The sequence below is a fragment of the Staurois parvus genome, unplaced genomic scaffold (assembly GCF_062004578.1).
Source record: "Staurois parvus isolate SC_StPar_1 unplaced genomic scaffold, SC_StPar_1.0 ptg000198l, whole genome shotgun sequence".
Lineage (NCBI taxonomy): Eukaryota > Metazoa > Chordata > Amphibia > Anura > Ranidae > Staurois > Staurois parvus.
This window is the reverse complement of record NW_028317994.1, coordinates 3,065,670-3,087,304: the sequence shown is the minus strand read 5'-3', so window position 1 is coordinate 3,087,304 and position 21,635 is coordinate 3,065,670. Positions and strand designations below refer to the sequence as shown.

The window sequence follows — 21,635 nt, the reverse complement described above, 5'->3', positions numbered from 1 at the left end:
TGTCCCCAGTTCATCTGTGTTCCCTTCTCTGGTCGACCTCGGCGGTGGATGTCCTTTCTTTTCGCCACTTACTCCTAGGCCCCATGCTTTTTTCATTGACTGTTTGGCAGAAATGTAAGGCTAAATTCACACTGGCTTCTCAATGCTCCCCACTGACAAATATCCTTTATAACCCTAATCTTCCAGAAAATATGGCCATGTCCCGGATGTCTCTCTGGGTAGTATCTAACCTTTTTCAACTACGTCACTTGGTACACCCGGTGACTCGTAAGTTACATTCATTCTCGGATCTCCAGAGGAAAGCCTCTCTACCCTCTCGTCATCTATATATATACCTTCAAATACGCCACTTTTTCTCTACTCTATCACCCTCATTGAGCTTGGAGAAACCTACCCCCTTCGAACGTCTATGTATGGAAGGTCCCCATCAAAGGGGTATTGTTTCTAGCACCTATAAACTTCTTATGGAGGCCCCCCCTTTGTCCAATGACACTCACCTTTATATGCGTAGGTGGTCTCAATTTAGACAACGTGATATTGACTTATTAACGTGGAAGAAAATATGGGATAATGCATCTAAATTCTCTATTTGTGTGGTTTTAAGGAAAACATATACAAGATTATGATGTTGTGGTACAAAACACCGGAAGTTCTTCATGTTTATAATCCGATTGCTTCTCCTGCCTGCTGGCGCTGTAGTAGAGCTTCTGGCTCTCTTTATCATATTTTTTGGACCTGCAGCTCCATTGCTCCTTTTTGGGAAGAGGTCCGCTCCTTGTTGCAATCATTGTTGCAAGTTTCTCTCCCATTTGACCCACTGCATTTTTTGCTGGGCTTGCCATTCCCGGGTCTATCTAAGCTAGCCAGAAAACTTGCTGCACATGTGCTAACCGCGGCCAGGAGAAGTATTCCTATGTGTTGGTTATCCTCTACCCCACCTTCATTGCCAACTTTGTATAAACTTATTACCGATGTAAGACAGATGGAGTGTTTGACTGCTTCACATAGTGGTTCGTTTGCTGTATTTGAGATGATTTGGCTCCCGTGGGATATCTTCGCTTCCTCTATGCCAGCCCAAATCGTAAGACCCTGATTTTTCTCCACTGTTACTATATGACTCCACTGGTCTTGACCAAATGTAATCTTAGCCATCGATGTACCTCAATGTTTTGCTTGTTTTATTTTCTCTTTGTTTTCTGTAACACTTGATTTACTTGAAAACCAATAAAAATTGTTAATATAAAAAAAAAAGAAGGGTGTTATATTACATTAATATATGAGTGTTTAATATCACTTTAATCTCCCTGGCGGTATGATTATTTCAGATTTTTGGTGCTGAAAGCGGTACCATTTTTTTGCATGGAAATATGTATTTTTTTTATTGTAGGCCTGTAATTTTTAGGAAAAACTCACTGAAATCTGTCCGAACAAGAGTCTAGTAAACATCCCGGGTATGATAAAATTTGAAACACAAAATCATAAATTATAATTTAATAAATAATCATAAAAATAATATAAAAATAATAAAAAATTTAATTCAATAATATAATCAAACCAAAAACACTGAAATGTGAAATATAGCGCCAAGTTCGCACATTGCTGAGCTCAGTCGCAAAATCGTTTTCAGTGTCTGATGACGAATTTCCCCCACGAATCATTATCACTCAATTCTGCAAGTGGTTCTGATTTACTATCGCTGTTCTCTAGCTGATCTAAACCGCTTTTGACCTAAAGGGACACTTTTTGGACGCCATGGACATTTCTCAGTTTCCAGGCAGAAAGAACAGACAAAATGCAGGCAGGGCGCAGGACAAAGCACTAGGGACAAGATGTATGTGAAATTGGTTGAGACAGCAATGTTTTACTATGTAAAATGTAAAAAAAAAAAAATGACATTTTTTAAAATTCTTAAATTTCCCGCCGCCGCCGGCGGCGGCGCCTGTACGTCCCGACGTCACAGGGACAGGACACAGAAGCCGGATGCCGGCATCGGCCGGAGGAGATGGCCGTGGACGCTGCAGGGGACACATCGTGGGAGCGCAGGGTAAGGTAAGTGAAGAACACATGCCGGAGCAGTGCCGCATGGTATTCCCGAGTGTAGCTCGGGGTTACCGCTTTTGGTACTGAAATGTTACCCCGAGCTACACTCGGGAATACCGCCAGGGAGGTTAAAGATGTAGTACAGGAAAACATCTAATTATATAGATGACATGCATATTAAGGCGTTGTTTTACCTGCCTATGGACTTTTATTTCTGGCCATCCAGTCATGAGATTTATTCAGCCCTGCCACAAAGCACAGCTATTAGTCTCAATTATACTGTGGCCCCTCTCTGCAACATGTAATTGACCATTGAAAGAGTAGCAGTAGACGAATGGGGTACTTTTTCTGCTTATTCTGAATTGTCAGCATATTTGAAAGCAGCTCACCTGATTGGCTCCCAAATCTGCCTCTTCCTTGCACAGGGTTTGCAAAAGGTTGTTACTAAGTCAAATGTGGGTTCTTGAACACTATAAATCTAAAAAAATCAATGTGATGATTTATTAATAAATAAGCTGTAGTAAACTTTGCTATTAAAAAAAAGGTCCCCTGCAGGTTAATGTCATAATGTGCTAGTATGGACCGCATACTAACACATTATGACAGACTTACCTGTAAAGCCAATCCTTCCAGCAGCATGCTGTCACTGCTGGCAAGGCTTCCATCTTCACCTAGTCTTCTTTCTGGGTTGCGCACTCCATCCATTTGAGTGGCTAGGCTGCGATGATGTCATTCCCGCACATGTGCATAGGAGTCACAATTCAGAGCACACTGCACATATGTCAATGACATCACCAGCAGCTATTTCCTAAATTTCCTAAAATATATATTTCCTAGAATATTTCTTAAACAAAGAGCATTTAGGAGATATTCACTGTAGCTACAAGTACACCATTTTATTGGCTTACCTGTAGGCAGGTACAAGTGAAAAAGCAGTTTACTACCACTTTAATTTGTGCTTAGCTAGAGTTGACATTTATTCTTTTGCCTTAAAATTTATTTATCTATCGTCAGAGCTTTAAGAAGAGGCAATTTTCCTCTGATTAGAAAGCTGTATTATTTGTCTTAGTGATGCAAAATGCACATTTAACATTTTTACATTACATTGCATTTCACATAATGAACACTGCTTTTGCTATGGGGCGTGAAGTCTTCCTAACATTTGATATGTTGTCATTCCAAATATACTGTATGTTGTAAAAAAAAGGTTAGCGCATAATTTTTGATAATATGCTGGTTGAGCACATGTACTGATCAAATAATATAGCTCTATAACAAAAGTCAATGTCACTACTAAAAATGTATTGTTGCTGACTGTACAGACCTTATTTCTACAGAGGAAGTCCATGAATATTTTTTTTTTATCCTCTTTGAACATAAAAAGTTATCTCTGCAGGAATAACTTTTTATTAAATACAAATAATTTATGCAGTGAAAGATGTTTTCTTCCAAGAGACAAAACTGACCTTCCAATGCAGGCATTTGGCATTTTTGTTTAAAGCCAAACTAAACCCACCAACTGTTTCCCAAAAGAACACTCAAGTTAAAAATGCTCAATAAATTTGTTAAAAATCCCTAATTGAACATACTTTTTTCTTTCTGCAGTGTTTTCATTTACTTTCTGTCTACTAACACTACATTTAACACATGCTTTTGGTAATAACTGTCACAAAATGTGCTGATGACAGCTCTAAACTGAACTTTCAAGCCCTCAAATGACTGACGCCGTAGCTGGCCACTTCTACAGTACTATGGCAACTGCAGATCTAAATACAGGCAAAAAGGTCACTATACTCGAAAGGAGGGTCTACTCCTACTTATTGTAAAGTGCCCTTTGTTTGTCCAATGTAATCACACATTAGGGGAGATGTACTAAGACTGGAGCACTCAGAATCAAGTGAAACTGTGCATGGTAGTCAATCAGGTTCTAACTTCAGCTTATTCAATCAAATTTTGACAAAAAAACCTGGAAATTGAGTTTGCATGCTCCAGTTTTAGCAAATTTCTCCCAGAATTTCTGTTAATAAAAGGCTCTTAAACATTGCAGTGTAGATAAGCCAGACATACATGTATCAAAACGTGTAGATGGAGGAATCAGTTCACCTTTTTTCATCCAATACACTGCTTGAATGAAAGAAATAATGAATCATTGATGGCCTGCCATTGTCATTTACCTAGTACTTTGACATGGCTTTTTACTTCTACCATAATTATTATTATTCAGGCTTTATATAATGCCAACAGTTTACGCAGTGCTTTAAAACATAAGGGCAGACAGTACTGTTACGACACAATTTAATACAGTAGGAATCAGAGGGCCCTGCTCGTAATACAGTTTATCTGTTATTGATTGAGAAGTTGCATCCTTCAACTCTAAAGTAGAGAACACTGTATTAGCCTTCAACTTCCACTGTCTACTAGAGATAAATCAATACCAACTAAAATATACTGCCCTTAAAGTGATATTATAGGCTTGAGTTTTTTTTTAATAACAAACATGTCATGCTTACCTGCTCTGTGCAATGGTTTTGTACAGAGCAGCCCTGATCCTCCTCCTCTCAAGTCCCTCACTACCATTCCTGGACCCTCTCACCTGCTGAGTGCCCCCATAGCAAACCGCTTTCTCTGGAGAAATGAGTGCATGCTCACTCCAGAGCCAATCCTCACTGGCTGTGATTGACAGCAGTAGGAGCCAATGGCTCCTGCTACTGTGTCTCAGTCAATGAGAAGAGAGAGATCCAGGAGATCCGAGGCTCCCATGCACAGCACTGGATCGAGACTGGGCTCAGGTAAGTATTGGGGGGCACTGAGGAGGGGAGCTGCACACCACAAACCAGCGTCTGATAAGCATAACTGTGGTCCACATGGTCAACTGGCCAAAGAAACAAAAGTACATTGCACAGAATTGTGACCCAGAATAAGAAAACAACTGCTGCAGAAGTGATTGCAGAGCTCAATTTCGGTCCATTTTTTTGTCTAACCCCTGTATAATGTATTATGAATATGTTCCATTGCAACACTTCTTAGGTGTGGTTTACTATGAGACACACTTCTTTTATATGAATTTGGTTCCACTAAAGCACTTTGCATTTAAAGGAACAGCACAGCTTTTTGTTGCATAGCACAAAAGATGCAAATAGTTTTTTTGCCTACATTTCTTCTATGAATCACAGGAGTGCAGTTCTGCACTCCTGTGACCCTTTTTCAGCCTACAGCAAGCCTGCAGTCAGCTGACATCACAGAGACATCACAGAGCTAGTCCAGGCTCTGAAAAGATCCTGACCATATGGTCGGAATCCACCCAGAAACCTGGACCGACAGCCGGCTCAGCCTGTTATCAAGCTGCTCCCCTCCATAGCTCAGCACTCCATTAACCCAGAAGGGGGGAGCAGAGCAGAGAAATGGAGTCTGACTGTTCAGGCTCTCTGCTCCCAGAATGCTGAGAACTGAGAGATCTGCGGTCTTTGATCTCTCAGTTCTCAGTGCAGACCTGGCGGGGCACAAATGCATTCACCTAGGTAAGTATAATTTATTTTTTCTAATTCCTGAATGTCACATTTAAAAGTATTTTTCAAATCTAAGCAGTGTACATACCTGAATTTAAACTGGTATCAGTCTCTTGCAATCTCCTGTGCAGCAGACACCAGACTGGGGAGGGGAGAAGTAGCACAAGAGGCCAGTCAGTTGTGCTGATAGGAGGATTCAGCAGAGTGACAGAAAGATGAGCTAAGCAGTCTGCTGCTTACTGTCCATTCACAGAGTGGGAAGGAGATCTGTAAATGTACCTGAACTGTATCAGAGAGAACACAGACCTCCTGCCCTGTCAGACAGAGTGACAGAGAGATGAGCTAATCAGTCTGCTGCTTCTCTTTTCCCTGTGCAGTCAAAGAGGAAGGAGATCTGTAAGTGTAACTAAACTTTATCAGGGAGAATACAGGTTTGTATCATGTAGCATGTGGCATTGCTGGGGACTGGACAGGCAGGAATAAAACCCTGTGGCAGGTAAAACAACTTTGTTTTATGTATACCATCTGTGTATTTAACTGTTTTCCTGGAATTCAGCTTTAAGATGCTTATAGACATCAGTGTCAAGATATAACATACATCTTTTCAGATGTGCTACAAAGATGATAGCATACATTTAGCCCCCAGGCAAATAATTTACCATTAAATAATTTATTAATATTTTAAAGCACACAATGGATAATTCATAATTTATATAACATATATTTTTATACCAAGTGGATGTGGGAAGACGTAAGTGAGCTAGTAATGGTGGATATGAAGAAACGCCTATTTCTTCGACTATTGTTTAGATGAACATCACTTTTACATTAGGAGAAAATGTGCCATTAATTGCCTCCTTCATTAGGTCATTACGCTTACTGGACCGCTATTGCGCGCTGGCTATTTTTCCTGGTAACAGTGCATTAGGTTTTATTAATCTAGGATCTGTAAGATTTACATTTTAACAATGGAGGCACTCTCTCTAATCAAAGCGCTAAGAGAACAGGAATTAATGTTTCATTTATAAACACCAAGTTAAGACAGACCAGACATTTATAGAACTGAATACATGGAAAGTGGAAATTAAATATGGGGAAAAACAAGTCTTTGAGTCTGCATTTGCATTCACCAGCATTACAAGCACTGCCTTTCAGACACTGTACATGTGACAAGCATACTAAACCCATTTCACACAACACCATATCCATATGCAGTGCTTTGATCATCCTCTATAGCTAAGTTACAAAGGCTTTCTAGCTGCAGGCCATAGTCTCAGGAATCATTCTCATGTAAGAGATATTATAAACACACAATTTTTCTATGCCAAAGTCTAAAAGTCGGTGCATTCATCTCATGCTCACGTATAAACAGGTATCTGTATTATGTAAATAACTTTTCAGATTATGTCTATTTCAGGTTGAGGAAAGGAATTCAGGATGTTTTACAAAATTTATTGTAGCATTTAAAATACTATTAAGGCCAAAAAGTAAGATAAATCAGTACAGTGCTCAACCATCTTGTTATAAATATATACAGTAGGTGCATAATGGACACTCTTAGATGATGTGCTCACGGTTTCCCAGTTGGCCATTACTGGCTGGATTTCAGCCTGATGCCACCATTTGGGGTTTTTTTAGGGTCTGTTTTGATGGGTTTTTGTTTCTTTCAAATGGATTTTGCATTTCCATGCACTTCTATTAGTTTGCAAATTCTGCTTGAAGCAGGTCATAGGAAGGTTGGCAGAAGGTCAATTGCAGGTTAAATGCACCTGTAGATGAATTATGAATGGTCTCATACGCTTCTCAAACTAATGCCTCCAGTATGCGTTCAAGCAGCAGCATAGTGGCTAAGTGGTTAGCGCTTCTGCCTAGTAGCAGTGGGATCATCCATTCAAATCCCAACCACAGCACTACCTGAGCTTGTATGTTCTCTCTTTGTGCAATCCTCTGGATACTTTGGTTTCCTCCCACACTCCAAAGACATGCTGGTAGGTTAATAGACTCCTGTCAAAATTGGCCCTAGTGTATGTATGAATGTGAGTTAGGGACCTGAGATTGTAAGCTCATTGAGGGCAGGGACTGATTGTACAATATCTATATATACAGTGTTCAGCATAAATGAGTACAACTCTTTTGAAAAGAAAGGTTTCAAACAATATCTCAATGAACACAGGAACAATTTCCAAAATTTTGACAAAACTGAGTTTTATAGAACATTTGTTTAGCTCATTACATAAAAGTAAGGTTAATAATATAACAGGTTACAAAATCTTCAGTTTTACTCAAATTAATTGATGCAAAAATGAATACACCCCACAACAAAAACTACTACATTTAGTATTTTGTATGACCTCCATGATTTATAAGGACAGTACCAAGTCTTCTAGGCATGAAATTAACAAGTGGGTGACATATTGCAACATCTATCTTTTTCCATTCTTCAAGAATGACCTCTTTTAGAATCTCTATGTTGGATGGAGAGTGATGCTCTACTTGGTGTTCGATTGGGTTCAGATCAGAAGACATACTTGACCAATGAATCACTTTCACCCTGTTCTTCTTCAGAAATGCAAAAGTGGCCTTAGATGTGTGTTTTGGATCATTGTCTTGTTGGAAAAGTGCATGACGACCAAGGGCACGGAGTGATGGTAGCATCTTCTTTTTCAATATAGAGCAGCTCATCTGTAAATTCATGATACCATCAATGAAATGCAGCTTCCCAATACCAGCAGCACTCACACAGCCCCACAAAAGGACACTGCCACCACCATATTTCACTGTAGGCACCATGCATTTTTCTTTGTACTCCTCACCTTTGCGACGCCATACAGTTTCGAAGCCGTGAGTTCCAAAAACATTTATCTTGGTCTCATCCTTTCAGAGTATGGAGTCCCAGTAGTCGTCTTCTTTTTCAGCATGGGCCCTGGCAAATTCTAGGTAGGCTTTTTTGAATATGGGCTTTAGGAGAGGCTTCCTTCATGGACGACACCCATGCATGCCATTCCTCTGCAGTGTATGCCGTATTGTGTCACAGGAAACAATCACCCAGTTTGGCCTTCTACTTCTTTAGCTAACTGCAGTGAACTTGCATGGTGATTTTCTTCAACCCTTCTCATCAGAAGACGCTCCTGTCGAGGTGTTAATTTCTGTTGATAGACTTGACGTCACTGTAAAATGGTTGCAGTTCCATCTTTGTTAAGTCTTTGTATCACTATTGCTACAGTATTCTGCCTGATAATAAAATCTTTGCTGATCTTCTTGTAGCCTTCACCTTTCTTGTGTAAAGAAATTGTCTTCTTTCTCAGGCCTTGTGACATTTCTCTTCCATGCTTGTTGACAGCATGAAATGGGAAGGGGTTTTTTTTGTTAAGTAACGCCCTGTTATTTTTTGTTCCAAAAATACTTTATTAATATAAGAAGAAACAAAATAGCATATAGAGCATATACAGCCATAGATCACAGTCAGAACATAAACATGACACGTTGCCTCCCGTTTCGCATGACAGGACATATTGTAAACTGTAATACAAGTCAAAATGGGGTAGAACATTACGTCAGGCATACAATGTAAACCAGTGGATACGCAGAGGAAAGGGGATCGATGTATGTATATGTTGTCACTTCTTGAATATCAGCAGTTTTAAGTGATGAGGTGATATGAAGATTAGGGTAGGGAAAGCATTGGATGCTGTGAAAGTCATGGTTTACGTATTTATAGCTTGAGTGAATGATATAGTTGCAGTTAGTCATATCTGTGTGGAAGTAAATGCTCCATTTGGTTGGTGAAGAATGAATGATAAGGTGGTATAACAGGTGTGAAAAAAAAGGAGGTCTGAAAGAAGAACAGTAAGAAAAATAAATGTAGGATGAGATGGTGGGGGGAATATGGGGGAAGGAAAACAAAAAAAAAAATAATTTGGGGGGGGGGAGTAAGGGGTTAAGTGACAGTAGAATGTTTAGGTAATAGAAAGTTAAATTGGATCACTTCCCTAAGCATTAGCCAAGCCAGAAAGGTAGTAATAAGGCTTAGAATATGGTACGTGCAAGATCGGTCAGTGGGGTAACCCGTGGATCAAAAACCCTGTAAGGCATGTCATGATATAGACCTACAGCCCATCCTTAAACGTGGTAAAAGTGTCCCCGGTGATCTGGGTATTTCCCAATACCGCATTGTATTAGGACATTCAGTCAGGGGATGTAGATTGATCCTTTACTATTAGATGATAGGTAGAAGTGGATTTGAAATGACTCCAGCATGCCCATGTTTTCCTAAATCTCTCGGGATGTTCCTTAGCTATAGAAATCAGTTCCTCCATTTCCTCAGTTTTGTTGATCCTAGCAAACCATTCTCGTATAGTGGGAACATGTGTTGAGCGCCAGTGGACTGGGATACATTGCTTTGCAGCATTTACCATGTGCATGGCGAGAGATTTGCGGTATGTCCAAAATGGAAGAGCGGTATGGTGAAGCAAAAATTGTGCGAGGGAAAGGTCTAGGGCATACGTAGTAACTTGTGCAATTGTAGATTGAACTTTCCCCCAGAAGGGTTGCAACAATGGGCATTCCCACCAAGTGTGCAGGAGTGTACCCGTCGTTTGATGGCATCTCCAACACAAATCAGAAATGTTGGAGTCGAAGCGGTGAAGCAGGGATGGTACCCTATACCATCTAGAGTATACTTTAAAGTTATTTTCTTGTGTGGAGACACATATAGATCCTTTGTGTATGTGTTCATATATGTGGTCCCAGTCAGTAGACGAAAGTTGGATTTGTAAGTCAGCGCTCCAGGCCTTGCAAGCTTTCCTAGTTGAGAGGTCACTGGTGTTTTTGAGACATGTATAGAGCAGGGATATAGCATGTCTCTGGGGAGAGTCCGTTGAGCCAGGTTTCTCAAAGGGGGTAAGATGTCTAGTATATTCTTTTAGATGGGGTGAGCTGTGGATAAAGTGGTAGAGTTGTCTATACATCCACGGCGTTAAGGTCAAGGTAGGTCATATATTCATAAGGGGGTCTCTGGATAAGAGCAATCCATCTTTGAAGAGGTGGTGCAGACTCACGCCGTCTGTGAGGCCAGATCCCGCAAGAAAGGCATGCGACATACCTGGGGGGAAGTCTGGGTTCAATCTGACCGGAGTGAGTGGACCAGGGGAGGATGAGAATGCTGTATTCCTGCAGATCTGATGGTAACAGGACAAAGTAGGGCCTATGAGAATGTGTTCCTTAAGCTCAGATGGAATGTGAGAGTTAAGCAGCCAAGGGGAGGTGGCGAGCGGGGTCCCTGAAAAAGCAGTCTCCAATTCAACCCAGGCCTTGCGAGCATGGTTCGTGGACCAATCGACTATTCTTGCCATTTGACAAGCTTTGTAATAATGGGAGATGTCAAGTAGCAAGTAACGCCCTGTTATAATCAACTGTCTGCTGGAAACCTGTTTAATGAACAATTAGACTCACCTGTAGTTGAATTTTTGTTAATTTTGATTTTGTTGTCTAGAATTTAGCTTTGCTTCTTAGACTTTCATTGGGGTGTATTTATTTTTGCAACATGGTCTTGAATGAATTTGTTAGGAAAAATACTTTTTTGTGTGTGCAAATTAACCAATCTTGTTTGCAATCAATGGATCACATTTGTGGGAGTATTTTGTAGTACAGTGCCCCATAGAAAATGTGGATTCTGAAATGAAAGTAAAGGTTTTCTGACAAATCTGTTGGAGTATACTCATTTATGCTGAGCACTGTGTATATATATATATATATATATATATATATATCACTGTGTAAATTGAGGTTGCTATATAAGTGCCTATAGCAATAAACAGATGTGTTCATGCATGTTTTTTTTTGTACTGGATTCTGGTTGTAATGAAGAGCAAACTGCAGGAAGTGGAATTTAGTAATGGAGATATAGGAGGGAGGCACTGTCAGGACACACAAGACATGTAAGGTCTAGTCCACAAGTTTCATTTTGCCATTTCAGCTTCATCAGAAATATAGTTATATTTGGGCTACTACATATCTACATGCTTGGATAATGTATATGCATATTAAATTATATGATCACATCCAATAAAAGTAACAAAAAAACACACTCTCATAATAGAAGGCTATCCAGGGCTAGAACTTGCACTAATTCTGCAAAAAAACATAAACTCAGAAACCACAGTTTTTATGTTCAATCTCAATCTATTTTAAAAGCTTATACAATGTTTTATTTTCTCAGTGAATATGATTACCCTAAAAGACCTTCACCTTTGTTTAGCCTAGCTCGGGAACTGTGTCAGTGCATGAAAGATAAGACAAGCACATAGTAAATGAACATAATAACATCTTATATGCATTCAAATATATTTCCATCACCCTTATATATTTCTTCTTTTTTCTAGGTTGTTTATGCTGGCTGGAACGGATAACTTACAGAAAGATCATTACATTTCCCACAGACTAGGTGAGCCTTACTATTTGTTCTTCAGTAAACATTTGGATGAAATGGAATTGTCAATTATGAGTATTCGTTTCTCAGAATCAATAGTATATCACTGTTGCTGTATGGTCCAGAAACGTTTACATAAGCACTTATTTTCAAAGGCTAGTGTATAGGAAAAACGATTTGCTATCCTCTGCACCTAGTATTGCTTGCTTTTCAAGTACAATTTCAAAAAGCAAACGCAAAAGCTTGTTGGTGGCTGTGGGAACACTATCTTTCATTAGTCTAGCTATGGGAAAAGTTTATTATAATGTGGATTTATATTAGGTTTAGAATTTCCACTTTAAAGTATCCCTGTCTTTTTTTGCACACCTATAACACATTTAGTGAAATGATCCACTTTGAGGGTATAATAGTTTATCTATTTTATTTCTTCATGTCTATACAGCAGTGGTTCTCAACCTGTGGGTCGTGACCCCTTTGGGGGTCGAATGACCCTTTCACGGGGGTCCCCTAAGACCATCAGAAAACACATATTTCCGATGTGTAAAGAGCAGCTACTGTGTAGAAAGCAGCTGCTGTGTTGAAAGCAGCTACTCTGTTGAAAGCAGCTACTGTGTTGAAAGCAGTAGTATTGGAGGTAAAACGACACTTCATAAATTATAATTAATGGGTAAATAATTTTATGGTTGGGGGTCACCACAACATGAGGAACTGTATTAAAGGGTCACGGCATTAGGAAGGTTGAGAACCACTGCTATACAGGCTGTGGGAACTGAACATTTGTTCCTTTTGGCCACATGAGATTTGTAGACGCATGGATAGTTTATTGTTCTAAGCTATATACAATTCCAATGTTGGCACAAGGATGTTTGTGTCCTTATTGAGAGATTCCTTCTTGATTCTAAATAACAGGGTGTTATAGGGATAGGAAATGATGGGGATCTATGCATTGGAGACAGGGTGATAAAAAATATTTTGTTTCAGAGTAGAGATGAGTTTGAAATTTTGTTTTTGTTGTTTTCTGGATCCTGTTTCCGTGTCACCCTTTTTATTTTGTCCTGTTATAAAACAGGAAGCAAAGAGAAATCTCAGCAATGGAGACAGAGACAACAATGAACTTGACAGAAGTTTTAAATCCTACCTACTATCCAAAACATTTTTTCTTGGAGTCGGACTTTAAAAATGGAAACCTTAAGTGCATACCCATTTTTTAGATGGAGTAGGGAAGGATCAAATACCTTGTGTTGGTGACTATACGGTTGACTTAATAAAGGCAAATAGATTGCACACTTTGCAAAGTGCAATTGCACTCTGCAAGAGTAGTTGCTCCAGAGTGTGGTAAATGAGCAGAAACTCTGCTGACTTCTATCATCCAATCATGTGCAATCAAAAATGCTGTTTTTTTATTTTCCTTGAACGTGATTGGGTTTTCTTTGCAAAGTAAAGCTTTGCCTCATTTACCAAACTCTGGAGCAACTGCACTTGCAGAGAGCAAATGCACTTTGCATAGTATGCAGTCTATCAACCCTATAGACAGCAACACAAGGGATGTGATCCTTCCCTACTCCATCTAAAAAATGCAAGTGCAGTTGCTCCAGAGCAGCATTTTTGCTTGCACATGATTGGATGATAGAAGTCAGCAGAGCTTCTACTATTTTACCAAGCTCTGGAGCAACTGCTCTTGCAGAGTGCAAGAGTACTTTGCAAAGTGCACAGTCTATTTGCCTTTAGTAAATCAACTACTAAGTGTTCTCACTAAGTCAAGTTTCTCCTTTATATTTGTCCAGGTGACCATTGTCACTGAGACAGAGAGTGGGAACATGGCCAATTACCTGAGGCCACCGGATTCCATCACCAAGAAGCAGCAGATTTTTGTGGCTGGAATGACTGGGCATGTGATTAGCAGAGGCTGCTCAGTCTATGTAAACTAACAGTGGGCTGACAGCACCCACTGCTATTCACATATAGCTGCACATAGAGTGAACAGCTGTGGTTGGGGACATATGTCTGAGATTAGATGCAGCTGACTGCAAGCCAATTTTATTTTGAAAGTTGTAAAATGTAGCTATCAATAAATCTTTAATGTAAAATACCAGACAAACAGCAAGAAAAAAAATTGTTAAAATACACCTTTGCAAAAGCATATTAACTATATTGTTTTAGATGAATAAAAAGAACGCTTTTAATGGTTGGTACCCGTAATGAGATATGACAACTTTGTATTCCTTTATTGCTATTTGTACTAAATAAACTGAGTGTGGGATATTGGGGTATTGAATGCATTAACATAATTTGGAGACAGTAGACAATGTTTTACTGTCTGTTAATTCATTATTATACTTTTATTTGTTTATCAGCATTCTGATTAATCTGAGTTTTTGGAGCATGGAGTTCATTATTTATCTCTAAATGTGTTTGAACAGCTTACTAATGAATTCCTAAAGTTGCTGCCACTTTGTAAAGATCAAAAATATGTTTGCAGAGAGCACAATGTGAAACAAAGTAAACTTTTATCAGCGTATACTCTCTTTAAAGTGCATTCCAAATGGCTGCATGGTGCAGTCACAGCGTTCTCTCTGAATTTAATCACATCGGAGTTCCTGGCACGTAAAGGCACATACTGCAATTAGTGTCACTTTGTATCTGGGAAATTTGGATCCAGTACTGGTGTGTCTGGAACAAAAACGGGCATTGGAAATTATCTAGTGCTAGCGTACAACCGTACGTAAGTGTTTCATCTGTTTAACGATCATCATCCTTGTTCAATCCTCCTGGCTATGCTGCTGGCAAGCTTGTATAAGTATACTATCCAAGCAATTGTACTCACTACGGGATAGGACATCAATTGATTCAATTTGATTTTGAGGTTAAGCATGGTAACCAAGAAGCTAGGAAAGCACACTATTCAGAATACAATGGTTTAGTATGTGTCCAACTTTAATGTCTTCCTGCTGTAAATATCATGTGGTGAATGGAGTAAATTTAGTTGATTGTGGTCTTAAATTGCAGTGTTTGAAATAGATAATGCATATTTTGTGCCAAATGGAAGATTTTGAAGGTTTGTTGTCAAATAAAGATCTGTAAGTGTTTCTTTGTGATTGGAGCAAGGAAACATCCTAAAAACTGAGAGTCTGGCAAGCAGATATGGCATCTGCGAGGCGACAGAGCTTAAACAATCATAGCACTCGAAATGCCTTTTTCACCTAGTGGAGCAGGTTTATAATTGTGTTATAATCATAAAAACACATTAAACTTTTCAATTTTTGATCTACAAGGTGATATTTTTTCTGTGATAATATTGCGTGCAATACTATTTTTTCTAGGTGGTATCACATATCACACCTTGATAAATAAAGCCCCATGAATGTGAAGAAGAGAGGATTATTGATAATGAACAGTGACATTGTCAGTAATTCTGATGTAGTATTGGTGACAAAGCTATGTCATTAAATTATAGCACAGAATCCCACAACTCACTGTGTTTTGGTCTAATGCTGATACTGAGCAACGCTGAGAGAGAGTACCAGTTTAGAATGAAGTACAGAAAACAGTAATCAATGCACTCCTCCAATGCTTTTTTATGGAACTGCTAAAACATCTATGGAAAGGGCAGACAAATACAGAAAAAGACAGATAGCATGCAGAGGCTTGGAGGATTGTGATAATTGTTACCAGGAACTAAAGATGGTCAGTTACTTTGGCATGAACTGACAAAAATTTGAAGGCATCACATTCTCACGAATTGGTGCCATTTGGATTGAAATCTAATTCAAACAAATTGCACTATTTATTTTACCTGTGATGCCTAGAGAGAAATAAAATGCATGTACAATTCATTCTTGAGTTACAAAGTTAAGCTGGCCATAGAGAAATCCAAATTTGGCCGGTTTAGCAGAGACCAGATGAATTTATATCCATCTATGGCCTTTTCCACTCCAATCAGCTTCTCAAATGAGACTGTTGGAAAACCTTCATTTGATCAGTGCCTACAGCCAATTAGCTGCAGCACTGATCAGTGCATTCTGACAGTGGGGGAGTCCCCAATGTCAGAATACAATAGCGCAGAAGGATTCCTCCATCCATCAGCAATATTAGTCTTCTCAATGCATGGCTCCCTTAACTACTTGCCTACTGGGAACTTTTACTCCTTTCCTGCCCAGGCCAATTTTCAACTTTCAGTGCTGTCACACCTTGAGCCCAGGTTCACATATATGCAGTGCAGTACATTTGATTCGCACAGAAACCGCACTGCATTACTGTGCAAATCACATACGATTTGTGCGCTGTGCGATTGGAGCCACACCAAAATGGTGCAGGACCCTGGATATTCACACCTATGCGATTCAATTCTGCACATCACACTATATTTTGTGGACCAATTTTGGGGTGTTGTTAACTTAACATACACACCCGCAGAAGTTTGCATGAATGGGTGTGATTCTAAAGCGGTGCACAGTTTGTACAGAAATTGCTACAAATTCTGGACCGCATCAGTGTGAACCCAGGCTGAATGACAATTGTGCGGTCATGCAACACTGTACCCATATGACATTTTTTTCACACAAATAAAGCTTTCTTTTTGTGGTATTTAATCACCACTGGGTATTTTTTGAAAAAATGAAAAAAGGCTGAACATTTGCAAAAAAGGTTTTCTTTGTTTCTGTTATAAAATTTTTCTCCTTCACTTATGTGCGCTGATGAGGCTGCACTGATACGCAGCACTGATAGGCACTTATAAGCAGCACTGATGTGCAATGATGAGGCAACACTGGTGAGGTGGCACTGGTGGGCATTGGTGAGGAGGCACTGATGTGGCTGCACTGATATGTAGCACTGAAGGGCACTGATAGGCGGCACTGACTGGCAGCACTGACTGATGGCACTGATTGGCAGTGTTGATTGATGGCACTGATAGATGGGATTGAAAGGTGGCACTGACTGGTGGCACAGATTGGCACAGATTGCCAGCACTGACTGGCTCAGCTTGGCAGCACTGCTGGGCACAGATTGGCAGCACTGCTGAGCACTGATGGTCTCTTTTGGGGCTGCACTGATAACCAGGACACTGATTATCAGTGTAGATGTCTCCTTTCAAAGTTGCTGGTCATCGTCAGTATTTTCCTCACGCTGTGACATGGTAATCAGCTGTGATTGGACACAGCTGATCACGTGTTAAAAGGCCACTGTGGTTAGCCCTTTACGATGTCACGTGATCAGCTGTGTTCAAAGAATCAGCAATCAAGGAGAGTGCCGGATGCGCAGGCGCGGGGGGGGGGGTGCGTTCTGGGAGGACGTCATATGATGTCCCAAAACTGGAGGACGCGCTGTTGCAGTTATTCAGCTATAGCACATTCAAGAAGTGGTTAAAGAGTAAAATAAACCATTATGCAAAATAAAGTTTATTCCTATGGCTTGTTTCAAAATGCACATGAAAAAAAGAGAAGTGGACATTTACTACAACATGAAATGAATCATTTTTACTACCCCTGGATGACTCTATACATGATTGTGTATAATGTAATTGTGTTCCAGCATCTGACAATAGCACTGATCTGCAGCCTGGGCAAGATCTGAGAACTAACAGTTCTGCAAGCTAGATGGGGAGGTCTTCCAGCTTTCTTTATAACTGGTGACACACAGGGGTTAATTTACTAAATTCAAAGACACTCTGCACTTTGAACATGCAGATACATTCATTTTCCTCCAGGCTTAGTGAATGTGGTAAAGTTTCACTTTGTAAATAACACCCAATCAGGTGCAAGGAAAAAAAATGCTTTTGCTTGCACATGACTGGATGATGGAAATCAGCAGAGCTTTATCACATTCACTAAGCTCTGGGAAAATTATTGCGACTGCACTTCCAAAGTGTACAGTCTATTTGTTTTTAGTAATCATCCCTACAGTATGGCACATCCAAGAATAAAGAAGCTTTAAATGAAACCAGTCATGAGAGACATATGTCGGTGTCATTGCTAACTGTGATTCAGGTTCTTTGATTTTCAGAGCTACTGACCCAGAGGTACGCAGAATGCAATCAGAACATTTAATATGCATACTTGTTGCATATCAGAAGCTTAGTTACAGTTCAATAAGAGTTTGTACAAGATTGCAGCTATCTCACTCTGTACCCACTACACTTCCTCTCCGATATGAAACACAGGATGCACCCTGTACTCATTACAGATAAGGGTATGCAAGCATAAATGAGCTCTGCCCTCCACTGTATATCTGTCTGTGTTTCTGTGTGCAAAGCAGGGAGATTAAAAACAGCACATCCCCTAGTAAAACACCACACAGTACACAGTAAAAACACTCCCTGGCACACAGGTAACCCTTTGATTACCCCAGATGTTAACCTCTTCCTGCCAAGTGTCATTAATACAATGACATGTTAACCTCTTCCTGCCCAGTGTCATTAGCACTGATCACTGTATTAGTGTCACTGGAGATGTCAGTGGCAGTTAGTCAGTAACCACCCAGTGTAGTTATTGTCCAAATGCCCGCCATACTATCACAGTGTCACTATATGTCGCTGATGGCCACCATCATTAGTATATTAAAAAAATCCAGTATCTGGATTTTATTTATAGACACTAAAATTTGCATGCAAACCAATTACTATACACTTATTGGGATTTTTTTTTTTTATGAAAGACATGCAGCAAAATACATTTTGGCCTAAATTTATGAAGAAATGTTATTTTTCTAAATGTTTTATTGGATATGTTTTATAGCAAAAAGTAAAAAATATTGTTTTTTTTCAACTTTTGGTTGTTTTTCATTTATTTAATAAAAAATAAAAAACTCAGTGTTGATCAAATACCACTAAAAAAAAGCTCTATCTGTATGAAAAAAGATATACATTTTATTTGTGTACAGTGTTACATGACCACACAATTGTCAGTTAAAATAGTGCAGCACCGTAAAGCAAAAAATGTCCTGGTCATGAAGGGGGGTAAACCTTCTGAAGGGCAAGTGGTTAATTTCTGTTTGCATACCATTATCTGTATTGGGTACACAGGGGGCAGCCTGTGGTTCACCTGGAAGAGTAAAGATGGACACACACTAGAAGGTTTTTCTAATTCAACCCAGAGCTTTCTGTACTAACATCAACGATGCTAGTCTGATAATCTCCCCCACCATGCCTTTGTTTTCTGACAGGGAGACTGCCCCTCCCCCCTCACCAGAACACACTGATCAGCACTGGCAGCCATTGGTTGCCAGCATGATCAGATGCCTGTTGGATGCTGATTTTCCAACATGCCCGTTCAACAGAAGCCAGATGTGAGACCAGCTTTTGTAGAACAGACAGCTGTACACATGGGCCAAAAGCCGTCCGGTTCTTGCTGAACTGACTGATTTTGGCAGATTTTCAGCCTGTGCATACAAGGCTTAAGGAGTGCCCTCATCTGTAGTGGCTACAGGGTGAGCTGGCTGCTGTGTCCTGTGGTGTGGGTATATTGTGAAGTGGAAAAAAGTTGCAGCACATTAACACCATTGCTGTAATGATAAGAAAATTGGGACAGCATAATTTCTATGAAAATGAATATTTAATTGCCCCAGAAGCACTGCTTTGTGATTTTTCCTAAACCCGCAGTGCGGTTAGCAAGCTTAGGAGGGCCAATAAGGGAGTTTTGATTAAGTGAGTCCCCCCACTATAAATAGAAGGGGATCACATAACAGCCAAAAGGGGGAGATTTTCTAAAATGGGTGCACACAGAATCTGGTAACTAATCAGCTTCCAACTGCAGCTTATTTAATTAAGCTTTGACGATAAAACCTAGACGCAGGTTGGTTACAATGCACAGCTGTACATGATTCTGAGTGTACCAGTTTTAGTAAATCTCCTCCATAGTGTCAGTTAATTGAAAGCTGTTGTAGGGAAATTTAACAAACTGCATAAGGAGAGATTAGGGTCAGTTAGGAAACTATTTTTATTCAGGTTGCTTGCTCTTTGGGATATTTTATTATAGGGTTGATTTGAGATCCTGTTCACTTTTAGTTGCTGTCCCATTCACAGATGTCCCATCCATGCCCTTTTCACTAAAAGGCTTCACTTAAAAGAGTGTCCAATTATTTATAGGGTGGTATTTGGGGGTTCTCATTATTTTTGTTACTAACAATTAGAGATGAGCGAATCGAACTTGGCGAAGTGGAATTCGTTTCGAATATTAGGAAAAATTTGATTCGCATCGAATCCGAATTTTAGCAAACTTCGGATGCACGAATCGAATTTTCCCCGATCAGCCGGCAAAAGTGTCACTGCAGAGAGCTCCGCTATTTCTGACAGTTCTCTGACAGTTCTGACAGTTCATTTACAGCGGTTGAAACATTGTATCTATTTGTTTCCATTTAGGATACAGATGTTTTTATTCGGAAATAAATAGATACAATGTTTCAACCGCTGTAAATGTGAAGGAACTGTCAGAGAACTGTCAGAAATAGCGGAGCTCTCTGCAGATACACTTTTTGCTGTACTGGAATTCTTCTTCTTTTCATTCTTCTTCTTTTCATTCTTCTTCTTCTTCTTCTTTTCATTCTTCTTCTTTTCATTCTTCTTCTTCTTCTTTTCATTCTTCTTTTCATTCTTCTTCTTCTTCTTTTCATTCTGCTTCTTCTTCTTTTCATTCTTCTTCTTCTTCTTTTCATTCTTCTTTTCATTCTTCTTCTTCTTCTTTTCATTCTTCTTCTTCTTTTCATTCTTCTTTTCATTCTTCTTCTTTTCATTCTTCTTCTTCTTCTTTTCATTCTTCTTTTCATTCTTCTTCTTCTTCTTTTCATTCTTCTTCTTCTTCTTTTCATTCTTCTTTTCATTCTTCTTCTTCTTCTTTTCATTCTTCTTCTTCTTCTTTTCATTCTTCTTTTCATTCTTCTCATTCTTCTTTTAATTCTTCTTTTCATTCTTCTTCTCATTCTTCTTTTCATTCTTCTTCTTCTTCTTTTCATTCTTCTTCTTCTTCTTTTCATTCTTCTTCTTCTTTTCATTTTTCTTCTTCTTCTTTTCATTCTTCTTTTCATTCTTCTTCTTCTTTTCATTCTTCTTTTCATTCTTCTTCTTCTTCTTTTCATTCTTCTTTTCATTCTTCTTCTTCTTCTTCTTTTCATTCTTCTTCTTCTTCTTTTCATTCTTCTTTTCATTCTTCTTCTTCTTCTTCTTTTCATTCTTCTTTTCATTCTTCTTCTTCTTCTTTTCATTCTTCTTCTTCTTCTTCTCATTCTTCTTTTCATTCTTCTTTTCATTCTTCTTCTCATTCTTCTTTTCATTCTTCTTCTTCTTCTTTTCATTCTTCTTTTCATTCTTCTTTTCATTCTTCTTCTCATTCTTCTTTTCATTCTTCTTTTCATTCTTCTTCTCATTCTTCTTTTCATTCTTCTTCTTCTTCTTCTTTTCATTCTTCTTTACATTCTTCTTCTTCTTCTTCTTTTCATTCTTCTTCTTCTTCTTTTCATTCTTCTTTTCATTCTTCTTCTTCTTCTTCTTCTTCGTCGTGCCCCGTGACTGCCCAAATGAGTGAAGTGTGCGGTGATTCTAAGATCGACGGCACTCATCTGCATGTCATACTGACTGACAGTATTATTTCTCTTCCCCAGCAGACTCCAAGGGCATTTAAATTAAGGTACAGTGTTCTGCACTAATATAAAGGCTCTCTGAAGCCTAGAAACCC

General features: G+C 39.2%; 1 protein-coding gene across 11 annotated transcripts in view; it reads left to right on the top strand.

Moving 5' to 3' along the window:
* Positions 1-21,635, top strand: part of LINGO2 (leucine rich repeat and Ig domain containing 2) — a 2,046,252-nt gene that overhangs the window by 1,633,860 nt on the left and 390,757 nt on the right. For 10 of the 11 annotated variants that reach the window (XM_089678067.1, XM_089678065.1, XM_089678066.1 and 7 more), the window contains one exon: positions 11,927-11,988. In XM_089678067.1, coding sequence (XP_089534193.1) covers positions 11,934-11,988 — 55 coding nt within the window. In that variant the 5' untranslated portion in view covers positions 11,927-11,933. Of the gene's footprint in view, positions 1-11,926; positions 11,989-21,635 lie in introns of those variants that run through there. The other variant, XM_089678072.1, reaches the window with a different exon arrangement.